General features: G+C 48.5%; 1 protein-coding gene across 1 annotated transcript in view; it reads right to left on the bottom strand.

Moving 5' to 3' along the window:
• Positions 1-14,378, bottom strand: part of LOC115156297 (low-density lipoprotein receptor-related protein 1B-like) — a 575,728-nt gene that overhangs the window by 378,965 nt on the left and 182,385 nt on the right. The window contains exon 2 of the mRNA XM_029703749.1: positions 858-998. Within this exon, the coding sequence (XP_029559609.1) occupies positions 858-998 (141 nt within the window). The remainder of the gene's footprint in view (positions 1-857; positions 999-14,378) is intronic.

Genomic DNA, 14,378 nt, shown 5'->3' with positions numbered 1-14,378 from the left:
TGGTTTAGTAAAATACTGTACCATCTTCTCACAAACTGGAGGTCAATAGGAAAGGTACTGTAATCATTATCAAGCAGTGGAGGCTGCTGAGGAGGGGCCGGCTAGTAATGGAGTCAATGGAATGCTATCAAGCATATGGTTTCCATGTGGTTGATTTTTAAAAAATTGTATTTATTTATTTAAGATTTATTTAACTAGGCAAGTCAGTTAAGAACAAATTCTTATTTACAATGACGGCCTACCCTGGCCAAACCCTAACAACACAGGGCCAATTGTGCGCCGCCCTATGGGACTCCCAATCACGGCCGGTGGTGATACAGCCTGGAATCGAACCAGGGTCTGTAGTGACGCCTCCTGCACTTAGATGCAGTGCCGCTGCGCCACTCGGGTTGATACCATTCCATTGACTCCATTCAAGCCATTATTATGAGCCATCCTCCCCTCAGCAGCCTCCACTATAAATATCAAGATGTAAAATTATGGAGAGAATTGTGAACTTGGCTACAGTAAAAGCTGCTGTATCTATCAGCAACTGCAGTGGATTCTTATCTGGACACCCAGCTACATTTGATATCATAAAATATAATAAAATGAGCTTAAAGATCTAAAATGGATATAAGCATGAAGCAATACCTGTTTCTATGGTCAGAATTTGCAGAACGAATAAAGAATATGTTCAGTTAAAGGCAAGTAAAACCGTGGAATAAGAGATCACAGAATGTGAAATAATATGGTGACCTTGAAGTACTGTATATGGTGAATGGGCGAATAAATGAATTAGTGAATTACACGTGTCTGGCGCTATTGAAGTGTATGGTGAATGGTAGCATAGATGAACGTGTGAGTGAGTGACTTACATCTGTCTTGTGCTTCGTCCGAGGTATCTGGACAGTTTGGCTCCCTGTCACATAGCCAGCCTTCTGGGACACAGGTCACCTGGTCATGGCAGTGAAACTCCCCTACGTCACACAGTATGGGCTCTGGATGGAGGAGAGTGGCTGGAGAGAGGAGATAGAGATGTTATGGAGGGGATGGGATGGATGGCTTACATGTTTCATTCAAAACATGGACCTGTAGTCGGACGACTATGAAGTGATTGTGTATTTAGTTTGAGGCGGTTACAGGTTTGTTAAAGGAGATGATCTTATTACATGTACTCTAGTTTCTAGAAACATAAAAAAATAATGGATGTGGTCTTTACCCAATTTCCCTCTCTAGGGATCAATAAAGTTTGTTTAACTAAATAACTTTTTCAGAAAAACTGGAGATTCACTGTGAGTAAGCTATTTTAAGAATATTTTCCATCTCTAGACACAAACTTGTTTAAGACTGATAGCTATAAAAGCCCATTACTTTGTGGTGGTGATGTCCAAATTATATTTTGTAGATCAAATATTTAACAATCTCTGCAGTACAGAGCTTATTCATAATTTGGACACGAGGAGACACTTATCGATTACTTGTTAGCCAAAAGCCTAGGCCAACAATACAAGAGACATACATATGCAAGGGATATGGCTAGAAGGGATACAGCTTTTGTGAAATTAGTGTCGATAGTTGATTTATTTAGCATTTTAGCTAACCATAACCCAACAGCCTTTTCCCTAACCTTAACCTAAATCTCCTAACGTGCTATGTTATTTCTTCTAACCTGCTGCGTAAATTGTAATCTGCTACGAAAAGTCAAATCTGACAATAGTTGTGTCCCATCTAGTCAAAACCATACACAAGTGGTCTGTCTTGGCATTGTCTGTGACTCAACCTCTTTCTCTTGACAGGGACATAACACCCTTCACCTATTGGCTAGCCACTACAAAACAGCCTCTACAAGTTTGTTTTCTTATTTGTCTGCTTCCTTACATTTTTTTACTTCTTGCTTCACCAAAGTCACAGATGGGCAGTATTTCTGTTACACGTATTTTAAATATGTATATAAATTACTTCTGAGTATTATTGTCACAACGTCCACGGAAGGTGGCGCCTCTCCCCGGTCGGGCAGTGCTCGGCGGTCGTCGTCGCCTGCCTACTAGCTGCCACCGATCTATGTTTCTGTGTCTGTTGGTTTTGTCTGATTAGGTCTGCACCTGTTTTGTGTTAGTCAATTAGTGGGGGTATTTAGTTTGTCTGTTTCGTTTGGGGATTTGTGCGGGATTGTTCGTTGCCATGTTGTTTGATAGTCGGGTATTTTTTGTATGTTTTCCCAGTATAGCTGCTTGTTTAGACATTAGGGTTGCCAGGCTGCGCCCTGTCCATGTGGATCTTTGGAGCTGTCCTCCTTCCTACTTGTTTTTGCAACCTGCCTTGTTGCAGCATTTTTCTGTTTGGATTATTAAATATACATTTAAACAGATCTCAGTCACCTGCGCCTGACTTCACCCCTCCTGCTATCAAAGTGAGCCGTGACAGAATCCCGCACCAACTACATGGAGTCAGCAGAAGCAGAAGTGCCGTCCATAGAGGAACAGGTGACACAGCATGCTAGCCTTCTCCATCTCCTGGGCACAACCATGGACCAGGTGCTGGCACGTTTGGAGAGCTGGGAGAGAGTTGCTCCCCCACCCACACCAACGCCAGCTCACCACCCTGTGTCTCTACCGGCACCAATGGAACCCAGCTCAAGTGAGATCAGGATCACGCCCCCCAGGGAGTTCGATGGGACGGCCGCTGGGTGCAAGGGGTTCCTGCTCCAGCTAGAACTGTACCTGGCGACCGTCCGCCCCCCCTCTGAAGAGGAGAGGGTGAGTGTCCTCGTCTCGTGTCTCACGGATAGATCCCTAGAATGGGCCAACGCAGTCTGGGAGGGCCCAGACTCGGCTATGGACGACTACCCGGAGTTCACCCGCCGCTTCCGAGCAGTATTCGATCATCCCCCGGAGGGCAAGGCAGCAGGTGAACGATTGTTCCACCTGAGACAGGAGACGAGGAGCGCTCAGGACTTTGCTTTGGGGTTCCGGACCCTCACCGCTGCATCGGGGTGGAATGAACGGGCCCTGATTGACCACTACCGATGTAGTCTTAGAGAGGACGTCCGCCGGGAGCTGGCTTGTCGGGACAATACCATCACACTGGACCAGCTCATAGATCTGTCCATCAGGCTGGACAACCTGCTGGCTGCCCGGGGGCGTTCCAATCGGGGTCTTTTGTTCCACCTCCCAGTCCTCCTGCTCCAACGGCCATGGAGGGACTGCAGCTAGGAGGACCGGAGGGGGGGGGGGGGCTCTCCTGAACCCACTGTGGTCGCAGAGGGCACACTGCGGACCGGTGCTGGAGAAGCTCGCCCTGGAGTTCAGATGGCAGGCAGAGCACCATGTCGACCCCCCAGGTGAGTCCGCACCAGCCACACCCAGAGCCCTCTGTCGGCCACATGTACGCCTCAGTTTGTTTTCCTGAGTATTCCCCTCACTTCCAGCATAAGGCACTAGTCGATTCAGGCGCGGCTGGGAGTTTTATGGACCGTGGGGTCGCCAATAAGTTAGGGATTCCCCTAGTTCAGCTGGACCAACCCTTCCCCGTGCACGCCCTAGATAGTCGACGGTCCGGTCAAGTGAGGGAAGTCACAGTGCCACTGGTCATGGTGACGCGGGGGGGTCATGAGGAACGTATAAGCCTGTTCCTCATTGTTTCCCCGGCGTTTCCGGTGGTACTGGGAATTCCCTGGCTAGCCACTCACAACCCCAAGATTTCGTGGAGGCAGAGAGCTCTTAAGGGGTGGTTAACCTCTTACATCTAGGGGGCAGTAATTTCACGGCTGGATAAAAAACGTACCCGATTTAATCTGATTATTAGTCCTGCCCAGAAACTGGAATATGCATATAATTATTAGCTTTGGAGAGAAAACACTCCAAAGTTTCTGAAACTGTTTGAATGGTGTCTGTGAGTATAACAGAACTCCTATGGCAGGCAAAAACCTGAGATGCTTCTGTTCAGGAAGTACCCTGTCTGAACATTTCTTGCCCTTCTTGATTCTCTCTATCGTTTACAAAGGATCTCTGCTCTTACGTGACACTTCTCACGTCAACAATGGAGTCTCACAGCCCGGGAAAAACAGGAATGATGTCATTCAAAGCCCTGGCTGAAGCACACGAGAGCAAAAGCTGAGTGGTCAGTCAATGGACTAAGCCTTAGGCGCGTGACACGCCCCGCCCCCGGCTTTCGGTTTTTTCCTCAGTTTACAGACAGGCAGATTCCCGGTCGGAATATTATCGCTTCTCTACGAGATAAATTGCATAAATATTGGTTTTAAACAGCGGTTGACATGCTTCGAAGTACGGTAATGGAATATTTCGAAATTTTTTGTCATATTTTGCGTCATGCTCGTGGCCGAGATTTAGCGTTGGGATAGTGTCTAGAACGCACGAACAAAACGTCGCTGTTTGGATATAACGATGGATTATTTGGGACCAAACCTACATTTGTTATTGAAGTAGAAGTCCTGGCAGTGTATTCTGATGAAGAACAAGCAAGGTAAGAACATTTTTCTTATAGGAAATGTGATTTTGGTGAAGGCTACACTGGGTGGGTGTCTAAATAGCTAGCCCTGTAACGCCGGGCTATGTACTTACATTATTGCAAAATGTGCTTCATCCGAAAAGCTATTTTAAAATCGGACATATCGAGTGCATAGAGGAGTTCTGTATCTATAATTCTTAAAATAATTGTTATGCTTTTTGTGAACGTTTATCGTGAGTAATTTAGTAAAATCACCGGAAGTGTTCGGTGGGAATGCTAGTTCTGAACGTCACATGCTAATGTAAAAAGCTGGTTTTTGATATAAATATGAACTTGATTGAACAGACATGCATGTATTGTATAACACAATGTCCTAGGTGTGTCATCTGATGAAGATCATCAAAGGTTAGTGCTGCATTTAGATATGGTTTGGGTTTATGTGACATGATATGCTAGCTTGAAAAATGGCTGTGTGATTATTCCTGGCTGGGTACTCTGCTGACATAATCTAATGTTTTGCTTTCGCTGTAAAGCCTTTTTGAAATCGGACAGTTTGGTTAGATAAAGGAGAGTCTTGTCTTTAAATAGCTGTAACATAGTCATATGTTTGAAAAGTGTAAGTTTTCGGATTTAGAGGAGTTTGAATTTCGCGCCCCGCCCATCATTGGATATTGGAGCAGACGTTCCGCTAGCGGAACGTGTAGATGTAAGAGGTTTTAAGGGAGTGCTCAGGCAGGTGTATAGGCGTTTCCATCGGTGCGACCACGGTGGAAAGTCCAGACCCAGTCTCCACCGTGCACATTCCCTCAGAATATGCCGATTTGGCTATCGCCTTCAGTAAAACGAAGGCGACTCAATTACCTCCTCATCGACTAGGAGATTGTGCGATAAACCTCCAGGCTAACGCTGCCCTTCCCAAGAGTCACGTGTATCCTCTGTCTCAGGAGGAGACAGCGGCTATGGAGACATATGTCGCTGAGTCCTTGAGACAGGGATACATTCGGTTATCTAAGTCACCCGTCTCCTCGAGCTTCTTTTTTGTGAAGAAGAAGGAGGGAGGTCTGCGCCCTTGCATTGGCTATAGAGGTCTAAATTCCATCACGTGGGTTTCAGTTACCCGCTACCTCTCATCGCTACGGCAGTGGAGTCATTTCACGGGGCGCGCTTCTTCACAAAATTAGATCTCAGGAGCGCGTATAACCTTGTGCGTATCTGAGCTGGGGACGAGTGGAAAACCGCATTTAGTACCACATCTGGCCATTATGAGTACCTCGTCATGCCGTATGGGTTAAAAAATGCTCCTGCCATCTTTCAATCCTTTGTGGACGAGGTTCTCAGGGACCTGCTCGGTCAGGGTGTGGTGGTGTACATCGATGACATTCTGATCTACTCCGCCACACGCGCCGCACATGTGTTTCTGGTGCGTAAAGTGCTTGGGCGATTGCTGGAGCATGACCTGTACGTCAAGGCTGAGAAATGTGAGTTCTCCAAACAAGCCGTCACTTTTCTGGGATATCGCATTTCCACCTCCGGGGTGGTGATGGAATGTGACCGCATTGCGACCGTGCGTAATTGGCCGACACCAACCATGGTGAAGGAGGTGCAGCGGTTCTTGGGTTTTGCCAACTACTACCGGAGGTTTGTCCTGGGCTTTGGTCAGGTGGCGGCTCCCATTACCTCACTGATGAAGGGGGGTCCGGTGCGACTGCGGTGGTCGGTAGAGGCGGACAGAGCCTTTTGTCGTCTGAAGGCTCTGTTTTCTGACGCTCCAGTGCTGGCGCATCCGGACCCCTCTTTGCCATTCATAGTGGAGGTGGACGCGTCCGAGGCTGGGGTAGGAGCAGTTCTATCGCAGCGTTCGGGCGCGCCTCCGAAGCTTCACCCCTGTGCGTTCTTTTCGAAGAAGCTGAGTCCGGCAGAGCGTACCTATGATGTGGGGGACAGGAAGTTGTTAGCCGTGGTCAAGGCCCTGAAGGTGTGGAGACATTGGCTTGAGGGGGCACGACACCCTTTCCTCATCTGGACTGATCACCGTAATCTGGAGTACATCCGGGCAGCGAGGAGACTTAACCCTCGTCAAGCCAGGTGGGCCATGTTTTTTACGAGGTTTCAGTTTACCCTCTCGTACATCCCAGGTTCCCAGAACCTGAAGGCCGACGCACTGTCGCGTCTCTACGACACCGAGGAGCGGGACATTGATCCCACTCCCATACTCCCTGCCTCCTGTCTGGTGGCACCAGTGGTCTGGGAGGTGGATGCGGACATCGAGCGGGCGGTGCATTCAGAGCCCATTCCACCCCAGTGTCCCGCGGGTCGGAGGTACGTCCCACTGGATGTTCGCGATCGTCTAATCCGGTGGTCGCACACTCTGACCTCCTTCGGGTCATCCTGGTGTTGAGTGGACGGTGCGGGGTCTGAAAGGGAAGTACTGGTGGCCCACTTTGGTTAAGGATGTGAGGCGTTATGTCTCTTCCTGTTCGGTGTGCGCCCAGTGTAAGGCTCCTAGACATCTGTCTCGAGAGAAACTACAGCCCCTCCCCGTTCCACAGTGACCATGGTCCCACCTGTTGGTGGATTTCCTCTCGGATCTCCCACCGTCTCAGGGGAACACCACGATCCTGGTCATTGTGGATCGGTTCTCGAAGTCCTGTCGTCTACTCTCTTTGCCCGGTCTTCCTACGGCCCTACAGACCGTGGAGGCCCTGTTTACGCATGTCTTCCGGCACTACGGGGTGCCTGAGGACATCGTCTCTGATCGAGGTCCCCAGTTCACGTCCCGGGTGTGGAGGGCGATTATGGAGAGACTGGGGGTCTCGGTCAGTTTGACTTTGGGTTTTCACCCTGAGAGCAATGGGCAGGTGGAGCGTATTAACCAGGATGTGGGCAGGTTTCTTCGCTCTTATTGAGAAAAATAGCATAAAAATTGATTTTAAACAGCGTTTGACATGCTTCTAAGTACGGTAAAGGAATATTTTGACATTTTTTGTCACGAAATGCTCTCGCGCGTTACCCTTCAGATAGTGACCTGAACGCACAAACAAAACGGAGGTATTTGGATATAACTATGGATTATTTGGAACCAAAACAACATTTGTTGTTGAATTAGAAGTCCTGGGAGTGCATTCTGACGAAGAACAGCAAAGGTAATCCAATTTTTCTTGTAGGAAATCTGAGTTGGGTGTCAAATTAGCTAGCCTGTGACTGTCGAGCTATGTCCTCAGAATATTGCAAAATGTGCTTTCGCCGAAAAGCTATTTTAAAATCTGACATAGCGTTTGCATAAAGGAGTTCTGTATCTATAATTCTTAAAATATTTTTTATGTATTTTGTCAACGTTTATGATGAGTAATTTAGTAAATTCACCGGAAGTTTTCGGTGGGTATGCTAGTTCTGAACATCACATGCTAATGTAAAAAGCTGGTTTTTGATATAAATATGAACTTGATTGAACAAAACATGCATGTATTGCATAACATAATGTCCTAGGAGTGTCATCTGTTGAAGATCATCAAAGGTTAGTGCTGCATTTAGCTGTGGTTTTGGTTTTTGTGACATATATGCTTGCTTTGAAAATGGCTGTGTGATCATTTTTGGTAGGGTACTCTCCTGACATAATCTAATGTTTTGCTTTCGTTGTAAAGCCTTTTGGAAATCGGACAATGTGGTTAGATTAACGAGAGTCTTGTCTTTAAAATGGTGTAAAATAGTCATATGTTTGAGAAATTGAAGTTATAGCATTTTTGAGGTATTTGTATTTCGCGCCACGCGATTCCACTGGCTGTTGACTAGGGTGGGACGCAAACCTCCCACCTAGCCCAGAGAGGTTAAACGGATCTCAGTCACCTGCGCCTGACTTCACCCCTCCTGCTATCAAAGTGAGCCGTGACAGAATCCCGCACCAACTACATGGAGTCAGCAGAAGCAGAAGTGCCGTCCATAGAGGAACAGGTGACACAGCATGCTAGCCTTCTCCATCTCCTGGGCACAACCATGGACCAGGTGCTGGCACGTTTGGAGAGCTGGGAGAGAGTTGCTCCCCCACCCACACCAACGCCAGCTCACCACCCTGTGTCTCTACCGGCACCAATGGAACCCAGCTCAAGTGAGATCAGGATCACGCCCCCCAGGGAGTTCGATGGGACGGCCGCTGGGTGCAAGGGGTTCCTGCTCCAGCTAGAACTGTACCTGGCGACCGTCCGCCCCCCCTCTGAAGAGGAGAGGGTGAGTGTCCTCGTCTCGTGTCTCACGGATAGATCCCTAGAATGGGCCAACGCAGTCTGGGAGGGCCCAGACTCGGCTATGGACGACTACCCGGAGTTCACCCGCCGCTTCCGAGCAGTATTCGATCATCCCCCGGAGGGCAAGGCAGCAGGTGAACGATTGTTCCACCTGAGACAGGAGACGAGGAGCGCTCAGGACTTTGCTTTGGGGTTCCGGACCCTCACCGCTGCATCGGGGTGGAATGAACGGGCCCTGATTGACCACTACCGATGTAGTCTTAGAGAGGACGTCCGCCGGGAGCTGGCTTGTCGGGACAATACCATCACACTGGACCAGCTCATAGATCTGTCCATCAGGCTGGACAACCTGCTGGCTGCCCGGGGGCGTTCCAATCGGGGTCTTTTGTTCCACCTCCCAGTCCTCCTGCTCCAACGGCCATGGAGATAGGAGGGACTGCAGCTAGGAGGACCGGAGGGGGGGGGGGGGCTCACCTGAACCCACTGTGGTCGCAGAGGGCACACTGCGGACCGGTGCTGGAGAAGCTCGCCCTGGAGTTCAGATGGCAGGCAGAGCACCATGTCGACCCCCCAGGTGAGTCCGCACCAGCCACACCCAGAGCCCTCTGTCGGCCACATGTACGCCTCAGTTTGTTTTCCTGAGTATTCCCCTCACTTCCAGCATAAGGCACTAGTCGATTCAGGCGCGGCTGGGAGTTTTATGGACCGTGGGGTCGCCAATAAGTTAGGGATTCCCCTAGTTCAGCTGGACCAACCCTTCCCCGTGCACGCCCTAGATAGTCGACGGTCCGGTCAAGTGAGGGAAGTCACAGTGCCACTGGTCATGGTGACGCGGGGGGGTCATGAGGAACGTATAAGCCTGTTCCTCATTGTTTCCCCGGCGTTTCCGGTGGTACTGGGAATTCCCTGGCTAGCCACTCACAACCCCAAGATTTCGTGGAGGCAGAGAGCTCTTAAGGGGTGGTTAAGGGAGTGCTCAGGCAGGTGTATAGGCGTTTCCATCGGTGCGACCACGGTGGAAAGTCCAGACCCAGTCTCCACCGTGCACATTCCCTCAGAATATGCCGATTTGGCTATCGCCTTCAGTAAAACGAAGGCGACTCAATTACCTCCTCATCGACTAGGAGATTGTGCGATAAACCTCCAGGCTAACGCTGCCCTTCCCAAGAGTCACGTGTATCCTCTGTCTCAGGAGGAGACAGCGGCTATGGAGACATATGTCGCTGAGTCCTTGAGACAGGGATACATTCGGTTATCTAAGTCACCCGTCTCCTCGAGCTTCTTTTTTGTGAAGAAGAAGGAGGGAGGTCTGCGCCCTTGCATTGGCTATAGAGGTCTAAATTCCATCACGTGGGTTTCAGTTACCCGCTACCTCTCATCGCTACGGCAGTGGAGTCATTTCACGGGGCGCGCTTCTTCACAAAATTAGATCTCAGGAGCGCGTATAACCTTGTGCGTATCTGAGCTGGGGACGAGTGGAAAACCGCATTTAGTACCACATCTGGCCATTATGAGTACCTCGTCATGCCGTATGGGTTAAAAAATGCTCCTGCCATCTTTCAATCCTTTGTGGACGAGGTTCTCAGGGACCTGCTCGGTCAGGGTGTGGTGGTGTACATCGATGACATTCTGATCTACTCCGCCACACGCGCCGCACATGTGTTTCTGGTGCGTAAAGTGCTTGGGCGATTGCTGGAGCATGACCTGTACGTCAAGGCTGAGAAATGTGAGTTCTCCAAACAAACCGTCACTTTTCTGGGATATCGCATTTCCACCTCCGGGGTGGTGATGGAATGTGACCGCATTGCGACCGTGCGTAATTGGCCGACACCAACCATGGTGAAGGAGGTGCAGCGGTTCTTGGGTTTTGCCAACTACTACCGGAGGTTTGTCCTGGGCTTTGGTCAGGTGGCGGCTCCCATTACCTCACTGATGAAGGGGGGTCCGGTGCGACTGCGGTGGTCGGTAGAGGCGGACAGAGCCTTTTGTCGTCTGAAGGCTCTGTTTTCTGACGCTCCAGTGCTGGCGCATCCGGACCCCTCTTTGCCATTCATAGTGGAGGTGGACGCGTCCGAGGCTGGGGTAGGAGCAGTTCTATCGCAGCGTTCGGGCGCGCCTCCGAAGCTTCACCCCTGTGCGTTCTTTTCGAAGAAGCTGAGTCCGGCAGAGCGTACCTATGATGTGGGGGACAGGAAGTTGTTAGCCGTGGTCAAGGCCCTGAAGGTGTGGAGACATTGGCTTGAGGGGGCACGACACCCTTTCCTCATCTGGACTGATCACCGTAATCTGGAGTACATCCGGGCAGCGAGGAGACTTAACCCTCGTCAAGCCAGGTGGGCCATGTTTTTTACGAGGTTTCAGTTTACCCTCTCGTACATCCCAGGTTCCCAGAACCTGAAGGCCGACGCACTGTCGCGTCTCTACGACACCGAGGAGCGGGACATTGATCCCACTCCCATACTCCCTGCCTCCTGTCTGGTGGCACCAGTGGTCTGGGAGGTGGATGCGGACATCGAGCGGGCGGTGCATTCAGAGCCCATTCCACCCCAGTGTCCCGCGGGTCGGAGGTACGTCCCACTGGATGTTCGCGATCGTCTAATCCGGTGGTCGCACACTCTGACCTCCTTCGGGTCATCCTGGTGTTGAGTGGACGGTGCGGGGTCTGAAAGGGAAGTACTGGTGGCCCACTTTGGTTAAGGATGTGAGGCGTTATGTCTCTTCCTGTTCGGTGTGCGCCCAGTGTAAGGCTCCTAGACATCTGTCTCGAGAGAAACTACAGCCCCTCCCCGTTCCACAGTGACCATGGTCCCACCTGTTGGTGGATTTCCTCTCGGATCTCCCACCGTCTCAGGGGAACACCACGATCCTGGTCATTGTGGATCGGTTCTCGAAGTCCTGTCGTCTACTCTCTTTGCCCGGTCTTCCTACGGCCCTACAGACCGTGGAGGCCCTGTTTACGCATGTCTTCCGGCACTACGGGGTGCCTGAGGACATCGTCTCTGATCGAGGTCCCCAGTTCACGTCCCGGGTGTGGAGGGCGATTATGGAGAGACTGGGGGTCTCGGTCAGTTTGACTTTGGGTTTTCACCCTGAGAGCAATGGGCAGGTGGAGCGTATTAACCAGGATGTGGGCAGGTTTCTTCGCTCTTATTGAGAAAAATAGCATAAAAATTGATTTTAAACAGCGTTTGACATGCTTCTAAGTACGGTAATGGAATATTTTGACATTTTTTGTCACGAAATGCTCTCGCGCGTTACCCTTCAGATAGTGACCTGAACGCACAAACAAAACGGAGGTATTTGGATATAACTATGGATTATTTGGAACCAAAACAACATTTGTTGTTGAATTAGAAGTCCTGGGAGTGCATTCTGACGAAGAACAGCAAAGGTAATCCAATTTTTCTTGTAGGAAATCTGAGTTGGGTGTCAAATTAGCTAGCCTGTGACTGTCGAGCTATGTCCTCAGAATATTGCAAAATGTGCTTTCGCCGAAAAGCTATTTTAAAATCTGACATAGCGTTTGCATAAAGGAGTTCTGTATCTATAATTCTTAAAATATTTTTTATGTATTTTGTCAACGTTTATGATGAGTAATTTAGTAAATTCACCGGAAGTTTTCGGTGGGTATGCTAGTTCTGAACATCACATGCTAATGTAAAAAGCTGGTTTTTGATATAAATATGAACTTGATTGAACAAAACATGCATGTATTGCATAACATAATGTCCTAGGAGTGTCATCTGTTGAAGATCATCAAAGGTTAGTGCTGCATTTAGCTGTGGTTTTGGTTTTTGTGACATATATGCTTGCTTTGAAAATGGCTGTGTGATCATTTTTGGTAGGGTACTCTCCTGACATAATCTAATGTTTTGCTTTCGTTGTAAAGCCTTTTGGAAATCGGACAATGTGGTTAGATTAACGAGAGTCTTGTCTTTAAAATGGTGTAAAATAGTCATATGTTTGAGAAATTGAAGTTATAGCATTTTTGAGGTATTTGTATTTCGCGCCACGCGATTCCACTGGCTGTTGACTAGGGTGGGACGCAAACCTCCCACCTAGCCCAGAGAGGTTAAACGGATCTCAGTCACCTGCGCCTGACTTCACCCCTCCTGCTATCAAAGTGAGCTGTGACAATTATGTAATTTGTATTACACTGGGCTGAGCCACACTGCAATGTATTTTGTAACAAGATACTTTCGAGAGCATTTGCATTTTCAAATTACAAAATACTGTTCTATACCATTTTTTTTATAGCAGTTCACAATTTTGCAGCCCCCTTTCACCCTGCATTGGTATAAGACGTCTGATGGCACTCTGGTGTGAAAAGTTTCTGCTAAATTAAGTAAATACTGTATAAATGTATTGTATATGTAAAAGTGAACGATTGCAAAGCATGTTGAGTATTATTCTAATGAGCTCTGCCCCAAAACAAGGCCAATGACAATACTTAGTGCGCTTTGCAGTAGAGGTCTGCGCATCCCGCTCCTGCCAGAACCCGCAGCATTTCATACCCCACCAGCCCACACCTGCTGGCTTTCTATCAGACTTCCACCCACTACCGCAAGAACTGGTCCCGAACTCAACCACACCGAACCTAATATTATTTTAGGCTTATGTGATGACACAGCTCACTTGCCGTGGTCACAGAAATGTTGCGATCTCTAGGCAATATCAAAATGCGCAAAAATAAATTACCAGAAGTTCTTGCGTAGCCCATTATATTACACTATTGGTATTACTGGTCTATATCAGCGAATAGGCTAGACATAGTATGAAGAGAGCTGAGTTGGAAATACTTTCGTTTGAGCTACGTTTTATAGCCTACCTTATAGGTGTGGGACAATTTTCAGACAGAGACAAGCATGAGTTATCAGTATTTATTTCTAGGCAATGTAGAAAACGATATATTTAGGAAGTACATTTCCTTGGAAAGATAACTGCCGCCCATGCAAAGGCAGCCTACTCTTTTTCATTGAGACCACACATACTGTATACTAGGCACACTTGATCTCGCACACCCAACTAGGAGAGGAGAAGTAGGCTACGAAACTTGAAGCAGCAAATTCTGTGTGTGAATAATGCAACAAATATGTACTTTTAATACAATAGGTAGGCCCAGACTAATGTATACAAAGCAGAAAGATGACTGTTTCCAAATAATCTCCAGGACAACAAAAGTATTTTCATCCCAAAGTTTTCTGATCTGAAAAGTAGTGGGAATGCAGGGCTGCATTCCCTCTACTTTTCAGATCAGACAACATTTGGATGAATGTCACGGATTCCCCCATTACTGCTGCTCATTCCGTGCACCAGTTCCGAGGTCTATGTCACCGGCCTCTAGGCGTCACTGAACTGTCTCATTACGCACACCTGATTCCAATTCCACTGATTAGTAATTGTATATATGTGCCCTCTGTTCACTATTGTCTTGTTGGTTATTGTTCCCATGTCCGTTGGTCTTGTGTACCTCTGCTTTGTGGTTTCGGCGATCGTGCTGCATGTATTGTGTACTCGTTATTACGGGTCTTCTCTCGTGTATTGTTGTGCATTTGTAATTACGGGTCTCGCCCCGTGTATTACGGGTCTCGTTCCGTGTATTTATTAGAGGTGTAACCACGCTCTTGGATTTGGGTTACTTCCCTGTGTTTTTGTATACGTGTTTCTATTGGGCTTTGTCCCTGTGCCTTT

Source organism: Salmo trutta, chromosome 20, assembly GCF_901001165.1.
Source record: "Salmo trutta chromosome 20, fSalTru1.1, whole genome shotgun sequence".
NCBI classification, from domain to species: Eukaryota; Metazoa; Chordata; class Actinopteri; order Salmoniformes; family Salmonidae; genus Salmo; species Salmo trutta.
The sequence above is the reverse complement of the archived record's forward strand: the minus strand, read 5'-3'. Positions and strand labels throughout refer to the sequence as shown.